At 47.4% G+C, this 20,756-nt stretch overlaps 1 protein-coding gene and 1 long non-coding RNA gene across 3 annotated transcripts in view; one reads left to right on the top strand and one right to left on the bottom strand.

Annotated features, from left to right (window-relative positions):
* The window catches only part of LOC147692731 (uncharacterized), a 28,969-nt gene extending 19,908 nt beyond the window's left edge, over positions 1-9,061 (top strand). Inside the window, exon 3 of the long non-coding RNA XR_015300067.1 lies at positions 8,530-9,061. This is a non-coding gene — a long non-coding RNA (uncharacterized LOC147692731). The remainder of the gene's footprint in view (positions 1-8,529) is intronic.
* SHISA5 (shisa family member 5) overlaps positions 1-20,756 on the bottom strand; it is a 299,801-nt gene that overhangs the window by 161,859 nt on the left and 117,186 nt on the right. The window contains exon 3 of one of the 2 annotated variants that reach the window (XM_086938924.1): positions 7,073-7,159. The exons of the other annotated variant lie outside the window; for it this stretch is intronic. Coding sequence (XP_086795050.1) covers positions 7,073-7,159 — 87 coding nt within the window. The remainder of the gene's footprint in view (positions 1-7,072; positions 7,160-20,756) is intronic. 2 annotated transcript variants of the gene reach the window in all.

Below are 20,756 nucleotides of genomic sequence, written 5' to 3'. Positions count from 1 at the left end.
CCACCACATCCACCACTTCCACCACCACCTCATCCACCACCACCACATCTACCACCGCATCCACCACCACCACCGCATCCACCACCACCGCATCCACCACCACCACCACAACCACATCCACCACATCTACCACCACTTTCACCACATCCACAACCACCACATCCACCACCACATCCACCCCCTCAACCACCACCATCAACACCACATCCACCACCACATCCACCATCACCACCACCACCACATCCACCACCACCACCACACCCACCACCACCACCACATCCACCACCACCACCACCACATCCACCACCACATCCACCACTTCCTCCACATCCACCACCACCGCATCCACCACCACCGCATCCACCACCACCGCATCCACCACCACCGCATCCACCACCACCGCATCCACCACCACCACATCCACCACCACATCCACCACCTCATCCACCACCACATCCACCACCTCATCCACCACCGCATCCACCACCGCATCCACCACCACATCCACCACCACATCCACCACCACATCCACCACCACTTTCACCAAATCCGCAACCACCACATCCACCACCACATCCACCACCCCCACCACCACCACATCCATCATCACATCCACCATGACATCCACCACCACACCCACCACCACCACCACATCCACCGCATCCACCACCACCACATCCACCAGCACATCCACCACTTCCTCCACATCCACCACCACCACATCCACCACCACCGCATCCACCACCTCATCCAACACCGCATCCACCACCACCACATCCACCACCACTTTCACCACATCCACAACCACCACATCCACCACATCACCACCACCACATCCACCATCACCACCACATCCACCATCACATCCACCACCCCCACCACCACCACATCCACCATCACATCCACCATCACCTCCACATCCACCATGACATCCACCGCCACATCCACCACATCCACCACCACCACATCCACCACCACCACATCCAGCACCACATCCACCACCACCGCATCCACCACCACCACATGCACCACCACCACACCCACCACCACCACCGCATCCACCACCGCATCCACCACCACCACATGCACCACCACCACACGCACCACCACTACATCCACCACCACTACATCCACCACCACATCCACCACCACATCCACCATCACCACCACACCCACCATCACATCCACCGCATCCACCACTTCCACCGCATCCACCACCACCACATCCACCACCGCATCCACCACCACCACATCCACCACCACATCCACCACCACTACATCCACCACACCCACCACCATCACTTCCACCACCACCACCGCATCCACCATCACAACCACATCCACCATCACATCCACCACTACATCCACCACCACCACATCCACCACCACATCCACCACCACCACATCCACCACCACCACATCCAACACCGCATCCACCACCAGCACATCCGCCAGCACATCCGCCACCTCATCCACCACCACCACATCCACCTCCACCACCGCATCCGCCACCACATCCACCACCACATCCACCACCACATCCACCACATCACCACCGCATCCACCACCACCACCACATCCACCACACCCACCACCATCACTTCCACCACCGCATCCACCACCACTTTCACCACATCACCACCACATCCACCACCTCCACCACATCCACCACCACATCCACCCCCACATCCACCACCACCACCACCACACCCACCATCACCACCACCACCACCACCACCACCACATCCACCACATCCACCACATCCACCACCACCATATCCCCCAGATCCACCACCACCACATCTATATGTGTGTGGCTCTGTGTGTGTGTAGGTGCAAATGCAATGTTCTTGGATTTTCGTCACAATAAAATACACTGAACATAATCTTCACAAAAGTTATTTACAAACGTTTAAGCTATGGCCATTATAAATTACAATTACTTTTATTTAAGTATTAATTATTTACAAAATTAAAAGCCATTGTTATTTGTAATATCAAGACATCTAAGTCACTTAAATACAACACACATTGCATTACAAATGCTATAGGTGTCACATTTGCAAAAATTAAAACTATTGACATTGTAACTGACAAAGCTATTAATTTTGCTACTTTCAAAACCAACACATAAATAAAAAAAGTGTCATTTACAATACCAATAGCTCAAACTTTCCTAATGCGAGACCTATTGCATTTCCAATGCTTGTTTCTCCCTCGGTGTCAAGTTGATTTTTCTCCTTTAGCATCATGTTTGGCATTTCCTTTGTCAAATAAGGTAGCCCGTTTCATTCCAAAGTTTGAGGCCAAAATCCTGCTCGCGTTGTTTTGTAATGTTTAACATTTCTTGTAAAGCGCATGTATGTAGATTGGTTTCTTGGCGCTGTCCTACGATTTTGCCAAAGCCCAATACGTTTGGTCATTTGCTTGGTTTTCAGATGCATGCTTGGATAAATAGCCAGGTCTTGAGAAGTCTTCTTAATCTCGGAAAATCAGTACAGGTTCTGGCGACTAATGGAAGAGTGTTCCAGATTCTGGGCACCAGTACCTCAAACCTGTAACCATCTATTTGATTCCGTTTGTAGGGAGGAATAGTTAAGAGGTTCTTATGTGCTGAACGCAGGCTTTGGGAAGGTGTATACTTTTGGACAAGGCTGGAGATGAATTTTGGGCTTGCGCCATGCAAGAACTTAAAGATAAGACAGCCAACTTTAGAACTTGTAGTACTTTTGCTGTATTCAATCTACTGCATACTCAGGTTTCTTCAGTTCCAGAAGCCATAAAAGGCCTCTCTAGGCTAGCACTTTCCTCCAACTGTCTTTTCGTGCTCCAATTCTACCTCCTATAACAGTGTCTTGAGAAGCTTTCCGTACCTTTCTAAGAATGGCATACAAGATTAGTGGGCACTTGACCACAGCATTCAGTGTCAGAGTACTCCTAAACTATTTTCCCCTTTGGTACTGAAAAACAACAATACCCTGATTTGGTCTATTATGACATATCGGTTTACTAGGTCCTGTAGAAGACAGATGTTGAGTTACCAGGTCATAGTGTGGCACCCGCTCTCAGTACCAGTAAAGGACATACTACACCGACCATAATGAGGGATCGAGAGAACTACAGGAGTCATTGCTTTGAGGGTATGCTTCAATCGAGGTCCAGAGCAAATAGAAAAAATCACCCTGCCAAGAATGATGAGTGGTGGTCCCAGGTGGGATCCAGTTTTGATTATGGGGGAGGAATATCAGGTGAGTACCTAGGACCAAAGGGACGAATGGACCTAGGTACTCACCTGATATTCCTCCCCCCTAATCAAAACTGATCCCACCTGGGACCACCACTCATCATTCCTGGCAGGGTGATTTTTTCTATTTGCTCTTGTAATTTCCCCTCTCGTTCCTGCCTACATCATTTATTAGTCCTGGGGAACCCCCTTCTATTTCAGGTTCAATCGAGGTCCAAACAGGACTAAATCAATCCCTGTGCAACATTTGTTTGCAACAGAGAAGTGAGGTTAGTCAGTCTTTGCTGTGTATACCTGTCAACAGGAGTCCACCAAGCCCATGTAGGTCATCCAGCACCATTCCCCTGGCAAAAGAAACAACATACCTCCCAAACAGTATGTTATGCTATGTTATAGTGGCTTACAGGTCGCACGGCTGCCCCGGCAAAGGGGTATCCCAGCTCTGAAAGCAGAAAACTGCACAGCTAGTGGCCAGAAGGCAACTTACAGCGGAGGGAAGAGGAATGTTTTGATAGCTTTACGAAAAGGCAGATAGGTCTTTATACTGCGGATGGGAGAAGGGAGCGCATTCCAAAGTTTCGAGGCCAACACATGGAAGGAGCACCCTCCAGCACGGACCTTCCTCACCCTAGGGACAGCCACAAAATACTGTCCCATAGACCGGAGTAGGCGGGAAGGTGGTATAAAAGGTGTGCCAATTGGCCAGGATACCAGGAGAAGAAAAATGCAGGATTTTAAAGGTAATGCAGAGGGCCTTGAATTCTATGCGCTTGGCCACAGGCAGCCAATGGAGGCAACGGATGGCATTAGAAGTGGTACACCTCCTAGGCAAACCAAGGAGAGCTAGTGCTGCCACATTCTGAACCCTTTGTAGTCTGACAATTTCGGTCTGGTTGGCCCCCAAATACAGGAAACTGGCATAGTCTAGTTTTGACAATAACCTGCCTGATTGGGGGATCAAAAAAAACCAACAGAGATTTGAGCCCCCGCAATAGCCCAAAACAAGTCCCGGACACCTTCTTGGTTTGGGTGCTGAAGCTAAGGGCGTTGTCAATCCAAACCCCCAGGTTTTTTACTACCTGTTTAGGGGCAGGTGCCAGCCCCAGCGAGGCAGGCCACCAGAGCTCACTCCACAGCCCCGAGTCTCTCCCTACCAGCAGTATCTCAGACTTGCTGGCGTTAAGCTGCAGACAGTTGGCAGTCATCCACCCCGCGACAGCCTCAGGATCGCTCCGGAACTTACAGGCGTCCCGAGTAATGTCGTCGGTGAGTGTGACTACCAACTGAGTATCGTCTGCATACAATACTACCGTAAGCCCTCTGTTCTTTGCTACCGTCGCCAGTGGTTGAACATGTAGGTTAAAGAGGGTAGGGCTCAGAGATGAGCCCTGTGGTACCCCATGCTTGGTGGCATAAACGCTGGAGACAAAGGGAGGGGTGGCTACCTGGAAGGACCTCTTGGCAAGAAAAGAGGCAAGCCACTCCAGGGCGGAACCCACTATGCCCACCTCCTCCAGATACCACAGCAGAATCTGGTGGGAGACCGTGTCGAACGCGGCACTGAGGTCAAGCAAAATCCGTGCAAAGGTACGACCCTCATCTAGGGCCCATCTCAGATACTCGGTGACAGCAATAAGAGCAGATTCTGTACTATGCCGAGGACGGAAACCCTTCTGGGAGGGGTCTTGTATGCTATTTTTCTCCAGGTATCCTGTCAATATGGTATTTACGTGGGCCTCTGAGATCTTAGAGACCCAGGGCAAGAGGGAGATGGGACGAAAATTCTCTGGTTTGGCGGCGTCCAGATAGGTTTTTTTTTAACAAGAGGACGACCGTCGCATGTTTCCAGGTGCTCGGAACGGCAGACAAGGAGAGGGATAGGTTGATCACATGACTCAGCGGAGGGATGAGCACAGATAGAATTTTCATTGAATAGGCTGGCTTAAGAGGATCAGTTGGAGAACTGGATTGGACTTTGCTGCGTAGCACAGACAGCTTCTCTTGGGAGATAGCGGGGAGAGTGGTCAGAGTGCATAAAATAGGAGGACGAGACACAGGGTCAGAGCCTGACGCAACAGGAGGGAAGGATTGATAAATCTTCTTTTCCTTTTCGATAAAAAAAAAAGAGGCTAGAGTGTTGCATTGCTCCTCAGATGATATCTGCATAGCAGTCAGGGCTGTAGATGATTTCAGCTCCTTCAGTATCGAAAAGATACTTTTAGAAGGATTCTCACTGCTCTTAATCTCCTCCGCATAATAAGTAGCCCGTTCCAACTGAATTGACCTATGGTATTGCTTGATCTCTATTTGATAGGGCCTCTTTAAGTTGGGGTCATAATTCCTACTCCATGCTCACTCCAACCCCTTGCACTCTTTGAGCATGGAAGTGAGCGTAGAGTTGTACCAGGGAATAGATTTGGAGCTGCGGCTTTTAGACCATTTTGCTGGGATAAGAGGTCGAGGGGACAAAAATCCAGTCTGACAACAATTTATCAGCAGAATCTGGGTCGGCTGGAAAACTAGACAGAGATGAGGAAAGAAGGACTTGGAATTGCGCAATGTTAAGTTTATGCCAAGGGCGCCTAAGTGTACGCTTCTGGGACACTCTGCACAAAGGCACAACCCCAGGGAGTGCCATTGTTATAAGATAATGATCCGACCAGCACATATGGGAAGGAGGGTGAACAGTCAGGAGGGCAAGATTAGTAAAAACTGGGTCCAATAAATGACCTGCAGAGTGTGTATGGCCTTGCACTAGTTGGACTAGCGGACATGCCGCAAGGTCGTCCAGAAAGTTGTCCCCGTCAGCATCCTGAGGGTTATCCAGATGCAGATTCAGATCCCCAAGGATACTGAAATTAGCCGCTCCCATGGCCAGAGGTCCTACAACATCAATGAGGGCAGTTCTAAACTCTTTAGAAGGTCCAGGCAGGCGATAGATCAATAAGCCTGACAGGGTATAACTGGCATTAAGTGAGATCCTGAAATGAGCAGCTTTGCACCGGACGAACCCCTCCCTCTCAAAGTTGCACGAACAGGAAGATTTAACAATAAAGGCAATGCCACCCCCCCTAGACCCTCTGTTGAGTGTCTTAATACTAAAACTCAGAGGGAGCGCCAGGCCTGGGTCTGCCAAATTGCCATCCAACAACCATGTCTCAGTTAGAAAAAGGGCATCCGGCTCTTCATCCTGTAACAGGTCGTAGACATTGGCGTGGTGTTCGACTAAAGAATGGCAGTTGAGACTGAGAAGTTTTATACTGGGGATGTTGCTGAGAACAGGACTTGGGGGAACAGGGGACGCCCAAGAGTTAAAACCAGAGTGTAGACAGCAGAACGGCCCCTCTGGAGCGATATGTGGAGGATGTCTATAGGGGTGCAAGCCTCCCTGAATAGCGAAGAGATCCGCTACCCAGTAGGTAACCATACCTCTGGTGAAACCGGCAGCATGACTGGCGTGATGGCTAGGCGCGGACGGGTACAGACGGGGCCGCCTTCGGCGCGCGTCCGCCAGGACATCGGGTTAAATGGAGACAACCCGGAAATGCCTCAGGTGCGCACCAGACCAGCTGACCCGGTCGACACGCCCTCCGCACAATCGGCACTCAGCCATGACCGAACGGGGCGGAAATCAGGGAAGAGTATGTGAATCCCACTGGTGTCAGAGAGAGACCGAAGCACAGCCCCGAAAAATAAAGGAAGCCCAAAACAGACCCCACCCCTCACTTATGAGCACACGAGAAAGCAGAGTATGAAGGAGCAGTAAATGAAAATAAAATCAGGTAAAAAACAGTAATACAGTAAGTTTTAAAACTGAGAGCAACAGACCTCAGCTCGTCCGCTTCTAATGCAGCTTTGTGGTGTTTCATCAAGTCTTTAGCGTGCTTCAATAAGTCACTGTCTACGAATGGAATACTGGAGAAAAATACACAAAATTGGCACAGTAAGCCTGATTTTAGCATGTTATTCCCCAAATCTCAATTCCTATTCTTCCCCCCCCCCCCCTCCCCCCCGAAATTGCAAGGGACCTGGCAATGTCAACTACAGGGCAGGGGAATAACAGGAATTATTAGGGGCAAATGGCAATGGAAGGCTAGGAGCTCTTTTGAAGCTGTTTGATTTACTATTAGGGGTGGAAGTGTGGTGAGCTACTATCTGCAAGCAGCACCTTCTCTGGGAGACCCTATTACTTGGGGTGATTTGAGCCCAGAAAGTCCATATACTGGACATTGTTACCGAGAGAAAAGACAAACTCCCTAACCGAGGAACATCTAATTTAAAAGATTGGAAGGGTCTGACAGTAACAAAAAGAAAAAAATCTTGGATTCAAAAGGGTTGCATGCAAGATTTGCTTACCGTAAAGCCAGTAGAAGATATAAGGAACACTGATTTGTGCCATGAAAAGGCATTTTGAAATACTTGCTACTGCAGACATTCACTGCTGAACAGCTAGTCATTCAGAACAGAAAATATTTTTTTTCACTCAAATAGTAAGCCAATGGCGAGGTCTTCTTCATCTCCATTTATACAGGAGTGAAGGGAACACACGGTGTGCAGATGAAAGTTACTGCAATTTAATGGCACTTGTCCATATTCAGTGGTTTTGATAGGACGTAGTAGCCTGCAAACTCAAAATACCGTATCTTAGATTCCTGTTCCAAATAGAATAGTGTAATTTGCTCATGCATATTTACTATTACACTTAGGTGTAACTCTACAATTTGTTTTTGCTGTTCGCCGTTTCAGTGTGTAGATTTATACCTAGATGTAGAATTAAATGTCTCCACCCACTCAAACCTGGGGATGGAACCACAAACAACAGCTTAAAGTTACTACTAGCAACTTTGCACAAATAAGTGAAGATCTTTCCAACCATGTTGGAGTTTCTTTACAGGAAATTACAGGTAAAATTATTATAGGTTATATTGTTTTAAAAAGTTATTACATTGTTGAATTTAAAACATAAATAAATTACAAAAATATTTTTAAAGGTATTAATTAAAATAAAATGTTACAGCCACTAACTCAAATTAAATGTATATTACATTATTCATTTATATATATATATATCTCCATTTAATAAATACATTATTTTTTAACAATTATTTTAAAACTATCAGATCTTCTAACTTTCTTTAATTAATATGTGGTGCATTGTGTTAAATGTCTTACCTGAATTATTGTTAAGTAAAAATGTAATTTAAGTTTATTACATTTTTAAACAAATGGGTTGATAACTACATACATTTTTAACGCTTTCTCTCTCTCTCTCTCTCTTTATATAGAGCTGAAATTAACTTTAGAAGTGTCTTACTACGTGGGGGACTGAGATAGTTTTCACCCCGCAACTGGCCCTTCTGGGAATATTGAGAGAATTGACCATCACAAAATATGATCCTATCCTCTGCACTACAGCTCTGATGATGGCATAGCGAGACATAGCCCAGTTGTGAGGAAACAAGTTTGTGGGCTGGTGCATGAACACTGAAAAAATCTATAAACATGGCTAGGGGGTGTCCCTGGAAATTTAAGAAATTATAGAATCACTGGAGGGAAAACAGAGACCAGGACTGACAAGTTCAGCAGATTTAAGACACAGCCCTACTGTGGACCAAGGAATTTGGTGGGAGAAAAGGATGAATCTTGTGCATATCTACTGAACTTGTACGGAGTGCTACCAATGAGGTCCCTCAAGTGTACTGTATGCGAGTCATGATTGTAATATTTTTCTCACAATCTGGTACTGTATCCCATGTATGTGTCATAGAGTTTTATTATTTTACTCATTTCCATTCCAATAAAGGGAATTTAAACGAAGTGTCTTACTCATTCGTTGCTCAGAGTGTGTTTGTATTATCACGTTCCTCCCTAAATTCCTTAAATTTGCCTCTCCCCCTCATTTCTCAGAAACTGTTCCCCTTTTTCCGCTGTGCCCTCCCACATGTACTAAAACATATATACATGTGTGGAGGTCTCCGACACCATGGTAATGATCTCTGTACAAAACAGAAAGAAGGTGGAGGTCGTTAGTGCTAAAATCCTGCTCAACACTTCTTTAGTGATCGGTGTCTGCATTTTACACAAAGCTTTACTCTACACTGAGACGGTGAATGTTACTCAAGTAGCAGAAAAGAAAATTGTACGGCAGAGAGACAGTTACAGAAAAATATGTAATTCAAGGGATATCTTTTGTACTATTGTTAATGATGTTGGTAATTCTGGACTTGGTCTGCTGGGAAGGCCCAGTGAAATGTATTGTCCGGTTGCTAAGAAGATTATTGAATAGGTCTTGTGCATTAACAGGCGAGCCTTGTCTGCATTTCTGCGAGCCATCGTGCCACTCGTTTCAAGTGGATGAATGCTGCTTGTATGATAAATTCAGTCATAAAGTGGACTTTCAAACAGCTATTAGTGACAGCGACTAACTTATGGGTTAGTTCTACTGATGTTAGGTTACCAACTGCATGTCATAGCGCTGGAAAAAATAAAGTCCACATAATCAGCAATGATTTCTTTCAAGTACTTTATTCGGCGACTTTGTCACCATAAAAGTAAACATATACAATACAATACATTTCCAAACAGGTATAAATATTTAAAATAGAATTAAAAGAACGATTTGCAACTCCAACACCGTTGTGATACTTATAGACCCCGTCAGTATATTAACATCACGACTGGATTTTCAGTAGGCGGGATCGTATCATCCATACACTTCCCAAGAACTTAGCTACCCCACAAATCATGAAGGAAGATGAGGAGTCAGTAGAGAGGACCCGAAGGGCTGATCTGTGACACCTCAAACCCAGTTCCCTGCACACAGGTTTCAGCCAAGATTTGCGCGCCCCTTTGTAAGCAGGGCAGGCAAAAAATACATGGGCCACTGACTCAGTTGGTGCAGCACATCCAGGGCATGAACGCAGGGGGGTACCAGAATTAGACCATCTTGACGTAAAGTCGTGCACCGGAAGTGTCCCATAACGCAATTTTATATATAGAGCGCGGTCAAGGGGTTTGGTTATCAAGTCCAAGAAGGGCTCTAATTTCCTCGTGCATTTAAATGACAAAAATAGGTCCGTAAGAGTGCCTCCTTCTAGGTCCCTCCACATGTTACTCAGGACCCAGTCCCAGTATAGCTTTTTGATCACCTCCTTTGATGGAGGCGATTGTGTCTCCCAAGCGTCTCTTAGGCCTAACTTGAGCACTAAGTCCTTCAATTTGTACAACCATCCAATTTTTTTTCCGGTATCCAATAGGAGGAGGTCATCCAGCCCCTCGGCATATTTAGCAAGTTCTTCCGTCCTACGTAGGCGGGTCCAGTAGAGCAACGGGCGTAGTCTCACCAGGTCATTTAATGCTCTCTTACCCAGATCTAGTCTCAAGGGAACTAATGGGGTGGAGGCAGGGAGAGCCACCAACTTTCTTAAGAATTTGTTTTCCGCAGTTGTTAAATCGGATACATTTTCGAACCCCCATAGTTCAGCGCCGTATAGTGCAGCTGGGAGGATCTGGCCCTCATAAATGGCCATCGCCGGGGAGATAGGTTTACTGCTGGATTCACGGAATTCCCTCAGGACCATCCCCGAAACCCTTTGATGGTTGAGTAACATTTTGGCCAAGTGATCCTTCCATGACATACGGCTATTTATCCTGACTCCAAGGTAGTCAAAGGACTCGACCAACTCCAGGGGGACATCGTTCAACAAGAAGTTATTTTTAAATCTCTTAGAGGGGGAGAATGCCATCAGTTTAGTTTTTGAGGTATTGATGGTTAAGCCTCGAGCAGTACAGAAGGAGCTAAACCGATTCAGGAGTTTTTGTAAGCCCCCAGGGGATTTGGAGATTAGTATGGTGTCATCGGCGAAGAGGAGAGTGGGGATTCTTTCCCCCGCCAGGGATGGAGCATCCGACTCCTCCCCCTTCAGATGGTCCACCACTCCATTCACAAATAGGGAGAAAAGAGTCGGAGCCATTACACAGCCCTGGCGTACTCCAGAAAAGAAAATTGTACGGCAGAGAGACAGTTACAGAAAAATATGTAATTCAAGGGATATCTTTTGTACTATTGTTAATGATGTTGGTAATTCTGGACTTGGTCTGCTGGGAAGGCCCAGTGAAATGTATTGTCCGGTTGCTAAGAAGATTATTGAATAGGTCTTGTGCATTAACAGGCGAGCCTTGTCTGCATTTCTGCGAGCCATCGTGCCACTCGTTTCAAGTGGATGAATGCTGCTTGTATGATAAATTCAGTCATAAAGTGGACTTTCAAACAGCTATTAGTGACAGCGACTAACTTATGGGTTAGTTCTACTGATGTTAGGTTACCAACTGCATGTCATAGCGCTGGAAAAAATAAAGTCCACATAATCAGCAATGATTTCTAAATTGGTATACAACAACTAGAAATGTTTAGCTCGAGAGAACAGGCTGCTACAAACCCATTAATAGTTTAATTCCAGAATGTGGTGGCGCGTGCCAATTAGGTCGGAGTAAAGGGAGAATGCATCTAGTGCAGAAAGTAATATGTGGTTTTGAGCTTCGCAGCTGCTCTCTTCAGCAACCACACGAAAGGTAAAAAACAAAAAGAAGAAAAATAAAAGAAGGCCTGCAACAAGCAGATTTTGGTCACATCACTAGGAGACAGCAATTTCCAGTAGACAGGAAGATTAAAAAAAAATCTAAAAGAATAAATAAAGCACAAGAAGCTGTACAAACGTGTATTACTATGCAAAATCTCAGACACAAACTGGCATTAGCCCTGTCCGTTATGCAGTCTTAATCAGTCATGTTTATGCCCAACACCCTGTGATCACACCATCTAGGCTATGAACATCACAAGAGGGCGGAGTTGCTATTCCAGATCTGCACATTAAAGCATGTCCCCTTCTTTTGAGATTTTTTTTTACCTATATATGGGATTCAAATGTTGAGTATTGAGTGCAACCTTAGTGTTAAATGCTTATCCACCTCAAGCATTAGAAAAGGTCACTCTGCCCTCCAACAGCGTTGCAGAATGCCACATCAACAAGGAAAAAATACACCAGCGCACATCACATAAAGTCACTTTTATCCTTGTGCAATCAGCACTTTTCTCAAATTCATATTCTCGCAGAGATACTCCTTTTCAATCCAAGAGAGTCGCGTTGTGTAGAAAATGTAGTTTTTATTTCTTTTAAAACAAAGTGCTTCACAGCCGACGCGTGTTTCGCCCTATGCGGGCTTCCTCAAGGCTAATTTCCAATGTACTCAGCACTTTAATAGTCAAAGTATAGGCTTGTCACTTTATGTAACTCTTGGTACAAGATTCACCAAGAGTATAGTCCAATCTATCCAAGCACATACAATATAAGCAGTAATCTTCGTTTTGTATAGTCGTGGAGCCATGATAAGTTCCATCACGGAAGCCATAAGCTTCGTCTCATCTCCGTATCCAGCTTCAATAACAGTGTTCCCATCTAGGCTAATTAGGCCTGGATTAAAATTCAAATGATTGCGTGATTCGCATAATTTTGCATTACCCACGTTACGTGAAAATCCAGAAATCACGCCAATTCACCACTTTGCATAATTATGCGCCATTCGTGGTAAACATTTACGGCTAAACATGCCATTTGTAACAAGAGAAACGAGCCTCTGTTCACAGTGCTTTTGTTAAATGCATCCTTGTGTCAAAAACTGAAGCAAAGACACATTTCATGTTCAAATAAAGCATGAAATTACAGATTTATATTTCATATTACTATGTGCGAATTTTGGGTAATTAGTCTAAAGCAAGTTGCCTATATTTCTCACACCCCTACTAAATATGCCAGTAGTCTTCCACCCTGTTAAATCTTACACCAGGCTTCCCAAGGTGACTAGGGGGTTACTTCCAACGCCCAACACATTTTTCTTTTGTTTTCCATTAACAGACGGTGAGGGATCCATGGATGAATGTTACACATATACCTATCCGAACATCAAATAAACATAGTGCGATTTACAAAGCCCTCAAAATCTACGGATCTTGTTTTTTAGAAAAACATTAGTTTGGGTAAAAATATTAACATACAGATTAGTGCTGTATATTTGTCAACCTGTCAAAGGTATTTCTATTAACTATATACAGTCGAGTTTAAGGTTTATACGCCAATTTACTACCCAGAAGAACAGATTTTATCCTGAGACCGCGGATAGCAGGGTCCAATTAAACTGTGTTTAAAGCGGTTTGGATTACAGGCCAGATGTACGAAGCCTTTTAGCAGTCACACATCCTGTGATTTGCTAAATCATAGGGGTTGTAGCTGCTAAATGACTTTTTATTATGTTCTAAACACATGTTCCTACCAAATTACAAAATGGGTTTAGAAAATGCATACCGAATTGCAATTTGGAAGTGGTGTGTTAGGTCATCCCTCCCAAATTGCAATCCGGAAAGCTATGTACAATGGATTGCGAGCGCAATTTCGATCCCAAACCATATACAGATCACAATTTCTCAAAGGAGGTGGTAACCCCTTTGCAATCATCCCTGTGATGTCATCCAATCCTAGTTTGGCACAGTTTGTGAACTACCTCATGAATAGTAATAAAATAGGGTTTGTCAAAATGCAACCCACTTGGGATGGTGACTCTGCAAATTGACTTTCAGTTTGCATAATCAAAATTGATTTGCAAAAAGGTACGCAATCTGCAGATACTTTTGTAAATCCATTCTTCGTGTGAATGGCCCTAGGTTCGATCCACGCTTCCCGTTTCATTTTTATCACGCACAAATTCTGTTTTCAAGTGTTCGAAAATGTTTTGGAGGCTAAGGTACTCTTTTAGAAGGAGGAAGACATGAAAGTGGAAAACGGCATACCACGAAATAATATCACTATAGTAACTTGAAGCACCCTTGTTTTTAAGTCAACGCTACCCGGCGATATTCTTACAGTTGCAGCCGTTTTTGCTGTGTTGATATGACCTAGTTATATGCATAGCTTTCTTCAGCTAGAAAAAAGTTCCTCTGTTAAGGTGAATTTGTAACTTCACCTTTACACAATACATGAAAACTATTAATAGAGTTAAAAAATATAGCTTCATTTATTGATCACAAGCAAAAACGTTTATTTCTACCCAAGATTCCTATCGAAGCTTGTACCTTCTGTGGGAAGTGGATTAAACTAAGATGGCGCAGAAGCTCCAACATGTTACAGACTGTGAAAGTTTTCTTAAATGCGCAATTTGGGGTAACACATTATTAAGTTTACTAACGATTTGTATGTTGGATTCTAGTCGCACATTCTGAATTAATGACACTGCAATTAAAACAATTTTATTACACATTTAGAAGTGTGTTTATTAATGTGGTTTAGTTGTGCCATATTTTAACGAAGACATAATTTTAATTAGAATGGGCATTGTTCGGATGTACTGTTCTTCTTGCTCCTACTCATTCACTCTCTAAATCAATGCCTCCCTGCGTGGCTTCTCTCCCCACAGTCTTCACAGAGCACAGGACACTGACATAATTATTTATTTTCTTGAACATGCATGCATTGTGAATGAAACGTTCTTCGTGTATTAAATGTTGCAAATCAATGGACATTTCCGCCGCAGTTCAATGTGGGCCTGGTAGTATAATATAGTGTATAATCAATTGTTTGAAAAAAGTTTCTTGTCGAGTTGTGCATCACGGAGAGAAACAGCCCAAAAGATGCTGGAATTTTTTTTACAGTTGGGTTAGTTGTATCTATTACGTTGACTCTGCTATTTCTGATTTCTCACATATGTGTTATCACTTGCCATGCCACTGTGAGTTTGCAGTTTTTGCTCAATTAATTTTTATGAATTTTTTTTAACAGACAAATTCATTGGTTGCAGTTCAATAATCATCAGAAAAGCATGACAGTGCAGACAGTCGACAGAGAAAATGGCGATCCATCGGGTTATATCACGGCAGTCCATACAGTGAGCATAATTGCATATACAGTAAAAGATAAGACAGGCAGATCATCAGGGTGGGAGCATATTGAACCATTTCCCTCACACTTTACTGAATAAGGCAGGGCACCCACGGGCTTCGAAAAAGGCCTCCTCCTGGGTCCCACACCAGTCCACTCCTCTCCTCCAACCTGTTACAGTAGGCGCCTTCGTCTGGGACCAGTGCACGCTTTATCTCTCTTGGCCACCGCCAAAGCTGTCCCCAACAGGCTTTTGTCCGCCTTAGAGCCATCCAAGCCATCAAACACCCCAACAGCAAACGTAGCGGGTCATGTGGAACTTCCCATCCCAGGGCCTGCGTGAGCTCCCGCTCCCCCCCCCCACCCCCAAACGGTGCCAAAGCTGGACAGCTCCACACCATGTGGTAGAAATCGGCTGGGGCGGAGGCACACCGTGCACATGCTGGAGAGGGTTTCAACGGGGCCTGGAATAGACAAGTTGGGGTGAGATAAGCTGCATGCAGGTAATAAAGTTGGACTAAACACAGCTTGAAGGATGTGGTCAGGGTCTTAGGCGCCATAAGAGCATCTCTCCAGAAACTAGCTGGCAGTCTGTGGCCGGCATCAGAAGAAGGTCGATTCGGGAGGGAGTATGATGGGCTGCTGACATATGGGTGTATTGTTCCCCATGGGGGTTCCAAACCCGCCACACGTCACAAAGACCAAGGGCTGAGGACCAGCCAGAAAGGAGCTTCGCGGAGTATCTCGGGCGTCAGATGGGGTCCCGTCGTATCGCGCAGGGCCTGCAGAACGGCGTTAAAGTCCCCTCCCACCACCATAAGACCCTGCGGGAGAGAGGAGATCACTTGTGTAAGGTGGCGAAGTGTTGGAGACAGAAGTGAGAGGGGGATGTAAAGACATAGGAGGCTCAAGGGGCGCCCCTCAATGGTTCCCGCGACGGCCAAGTAGCGGCCCTGCGCATCAGTCTCAGTTGTAAAGTCCCTGCTGAAACCTTGACTCGTTCATTAAATGGTCCTATCCTCGACAGCTTCCATCAGATGACCAAGGAAGAATTCCTTAAAACTCTCTCAGGGATGAAAAGTGGCTCTCCAAACGATCCTGCCCCCATTCATATCCTCAAACAAGTGGGACCCACTATCTCACACCAGGCCACCGATCTCATCAACGCCTCCCTCAGCCAAGGAGTGGTCCCCCATAGCTGGAAACATGCAGTAGTAAAAGCCATACAGAAAAAAACAGGTCTCGACCCACTTGATCTCTCCAATCTTCGCCCTATCTCCCTACTACCAGGGATAAGTAAGATCACGGAGAAGGTTGTTAATCAACAACTATCGGCTTTCTTATAAGCCAACAACCTTCTTCGCCCTTCTCAAACTGGGTTCCGTCCTGGGCAGGGGACCGAGACCGCCCTTCTTCAAGTGATGGAGGAAGCCAGATGCATCTTGGATTCAGGGGGAACGGTGCTACTGATCCTCCTGGATCTAAGCGCTGCATTTGATACGGTGGACCACGAGATCCTGATACAGCGACTGTCCAACTTAGGAATAAGAAACACCGCACTTTGCTGGCTCACTTCCTTCCTTAAAAACAGAACCTTTCAGGTCTGTGAAGGTACTGAGCGATCCGATTTTTTCCCCCTCCAGTGTGGGGTCCCCCAGGGCTCTTCATTGAGCCCAACACTATTTAACACCTACATGGCCCCCCTGGATGAAGTGGTCTCCCCATTTGGGATAAAAACCATCACATACGCTGATGACACCCAAATGGTGGTCTCTTTTTCGCTAGAGAGTGCTCAAATCAAAAACCTTCATGACTGCCTTGAAGGGATCTATCAGTGGATGTGTGATTCAAGACTGAAACTGAACGGCTCTAAAACCGAGCTCATGCTACTGGGACCACAAACATCACTCCTCCCCAGCGCAATGTGGCCCTCTTGCCTAGGGACCCTTCCCCAACCCAAGCCGGAGCTCAAAAGTCTGGGTTTCTGGTTAGAACAGGACCTTTCTCTTAAAACCCAGGCAAAAAAAACCGCAGGTACCTGCGTAGGCCTACTTCGCTCAGCCAGGAAAATTCTCCCCCTGCTCCCTGCCCCCTCTCAAAAGCTCCTAATACAAGGGCTGATATCATCGAGGCTAGACTATGGCAATGCCCTTTTCCTGGCAGCCCCTGAAGCAACCCTGAACATCTTGCAGAGAACTCAAAATGCCGCTGCTAGGCTCCTGACAGGCACCTCCCGCAGAACATCAGCTAAACCTGCATTGAAGACCCTTCACTGGCTCCCAATCCGTGAAAGGGTCAAATTCAAGGCATTATGTATAACGCACAAAGCTCTACAAGATCAGGGTCCCCCGTTGCATAAAACTAGGCTCTTCCCATATAAACCCAACAGATCTCTGCGTTCCTCCCATGGCAACTTGGCCACAGTACATAAAATTAGGAAAGCCCGTACTGGAGGACGTCGTTTCTCAGTTGCAGCAGCAATACTGTGGAACGCCCTACCCATCCATCTTCGAGCAGAAACGAATCACAACAAATTTCGCAAGCTTCTCAAAACCCACCTGTTCCCACAATAATTTGCCTATTCCCTTCCCGTTTTTTGCTTCCCCCCTCAATGGCGAGTACAATCCCAGCGCTGGGACGCCCCCGGGCAGCCATGCGCTCTAGAAATCCCGTTTTCATTTCATTTCATTTCATTTCATTTCAGGGTAAAGGGGAGCCCTTTCCTAAGTAAAATAGCCACTCTCCAGGAGCCCCGTGTAAAACCAGAGTGTCAGACCCTGTCAAACCCATAGCGAGCTAGGAAATTGCATTGTGTACCCAGGAGATGCGTCTCTTAGAGAAAGAGAATGTCCGGCGCGTGGCGGTGAGCAGCGCGGAGGACAGCCGTACGTTTAATTCGGTCCAAGAGGCCCTTAACATTCCAGGAGATGATGTGGATAGATCTAGTGAGAGTTTAGGTCATCTAAGGGAATGGACTGCGGAGGGGTGGACAACTACCTGGGACCCTACCCACCCGAAAGGAAACTCCCACCCGAACCTGAGCTCAGAAGCGGAGCCATGGAAGGTGGTGTCTAGAAACTATAGAGCCACCCAATTATCCCCCATTGACTGGAAGGTGGTGAGCTGCACTTCAACTGTAGAAACCAAGGAAGGAGGGAATTCAACCATTGACATAAGCCCCCGATTGCTGCCCGTAGGCGGCAAAAAATAACAAACTGAGGGAAGATGTGATCTGTGTGTCAACTGTGAGTCAGCCAGGGATACATAAGTACCAAGAAGAACTGCAACCAGCGGCCCGTAGGCGGCTAAACAAAACAAACTGTCGAGGAACAACGGTCCCCACCCCTCCCAACACCCCCAACTCCCCCCCCACCCTACACTTCTGAAGTGGAAGCATCTGTCGCCCAAAACCCCAATTACTAACTACACCACAGAAAGGTGATTCGCTACTCTAAAACGGTTAGCAAACAATCAGTCAGGAGCATGGCTGAGTTGGACCCCCCCTCCATATTTATACGGATGCATGCCCACAGTAGATAAGCATGGAGTGGATAACCAAAAAGTCACAAGATGGTTCAAATCTAGGCTGGCAGTGAGAAGATGAACCTTGTCCGGCTCTTCCAGCGGAGCCAAGGGAGACCCCCCTTCACGGGGTCAGAGATAGGCCCGCCAGTACAGGTCTGAAGGGTGAGGTGCAGCACACAACTTGGAACAGTGATCACACCCCCTCCTCCCCACCAGAGCTTCGGATGATGGGGCTTCCAGACAGGTCCGAGTCCGACATGGACATCCCCCCCTCCATATTTATACGGATGCATGCCCACAGTAGATAAGCATGGAGTGGATAACCAAAAAGTCACAAGATGGTTCAAATCTAGGCTGGCAGTGAGAAGATGAACCTTGTCCGGCTCTTCCAGCGGAGCCAAGGGAGAGCCCCCTTCACGGGGTCAGAGATCGGCCCGCCAGAACAGGTCTGAAGGGTGAGGTGCAGCACACAACTTGGAACAGTGATCACACCCCCTCCTCCCCACCAGAGCTTCGGATCATGGGGCTTCCAGACAGGTCCGAGTCCGACATGGACATCCGTCGGGTAACATCTGCTCGGGGGGGGCGCTACCCATGTCGATAAGGGAGGACCCCAGGGTGGGGGAGGGGGCCCTCTGGCTTGAGGTCTGAATCGGGGAGCGCCGGGACCGTGCCCCTGGTGACCAAGAGCTCACCCCCCCCCCCCGGCGGTTGCCCTGCCGTCTGGATCCAGTGCGCCGCCGCTGCGCCTTGGGCAACTCCTGGCTGGGCATTGGTTTTGGGGCGGGGGGACCGCACCAGGTAGGAGGGGCCGCTCCTCCGTAAGCCAGGTCCAAGCCGCCAGTGGAGTGTCAAAAAATAAGGTTTTGTCCTGAAACACTATAAGGCGGGCCAGGAAGAGGAGCCCGTATCGGAGGCCCATAACCATGAGTTTCTGCTTGACCTCGTCTTAGGACCGGCGTTTGTCTGCACCTCCCTAGAGTAGTCCAGGAAGACCATGATTTTGAAATTTTGGAAGTGCACTGGCCCTTGCACCCTGGCGGCCTCTAGAATCGTATCCCTGTTGAAGTTGAAGAGTCGTAGGATAATGGGGCGAGCGGGAGCTCCAGGAGGGGGTTTAGGAGCGAGGGAGCGGTGAGTTCGTTCCAACGCGAACCAGAGGGAGAGTTTCTCTTTGGGGACCCAGGACCGGATCCATGCCTCGATGAAGGTGTCAGCGCGCCCCTTCTCCACCCCCTCCGGAAAACCTAGAAGGCACAGGCTGTTCCTCCGTGCCCTATTTTCTGCATCCTCAGCCCTGCGATGTAGCTCTGCGGTCTGTGTCTTCAGGCGGGCCACCTGGGATTTAAGAGCGCCCATGTCATCCTCCACCATGGACAGACTGGACTCCACCTCTGTAATACGGGCCGCAGCATTGCAGAGATCTTGCCGGATCAGTGCCACATCAACTCTCACTTCACTAATCCTGGTTTCCACCAAAGCCTGCGATGCACTGATCGCTTGCAGGATAGTAGAGAGGTCCCCTCCGGTCGCCCCAGGCGCCACCGCAGACCAACTGCTGGGTCGCGATCAGGCTTGGTGAATGAATTGGTCCATCGTCGTTTGGATTGAGGGGGTCGTGACCTGAGAAGCGCGGTTCTTGCCCATGGTTCAGAAGAGGCAGGTGGAGGCGCCCGATTGTTTGGGGGAGCAGTGTGTACGCAGCAGCGCCTATGCCGCGGCCCCGCTGCCCGGTTTGGCGGCCGATCCCTCTTCCACCCCTCGCGATGGAGGGAGGCGTTCCGTCAGCGGAGTAGCACTCCTCGACAAGACAGTGGTGGCCTGTGAAGCGCTCTCAGTGGGCCAAAGACCCCAGGTCCCCCCCACAGGATTTCGGGCCTCCAGGCGGGAAGGTGGGGGGCAGGCACCGACTCGCGCCACCCGACACAGTAGCCGATCTGCCCCCCTCACAGCCCGCAGTTGATGGGGGGGGGGGGGGGAACCCTCCAATCCGCAGTTCAGATAGGCCAGGGGTCCTGACAGCCTCTAGAGCCGGGCACTCCCCCTCTCTGGTATCAAGGTGG

Source organism: Lissotriton vulgaris, chromosome 9, assembly GCF_964263255.1.
Source record: "Lissotriton vulgaris chromosome 9, aLisVul1.2, whole genome shotgun sequence".
In the NCBI taxonomy this organism is placed as follows: domain Eukaryota; kingdom Metazoa; phylum Chordata; class Amphibia; order Caudata; family Salamandridae; genus Lissotriton; species Lissotriton vulgaris.
The sequence above is the reverse complement of the archived record's forward strand: the minus strand, read 5'-3'. Positions and strand labels throughout refer to the sequence as shown.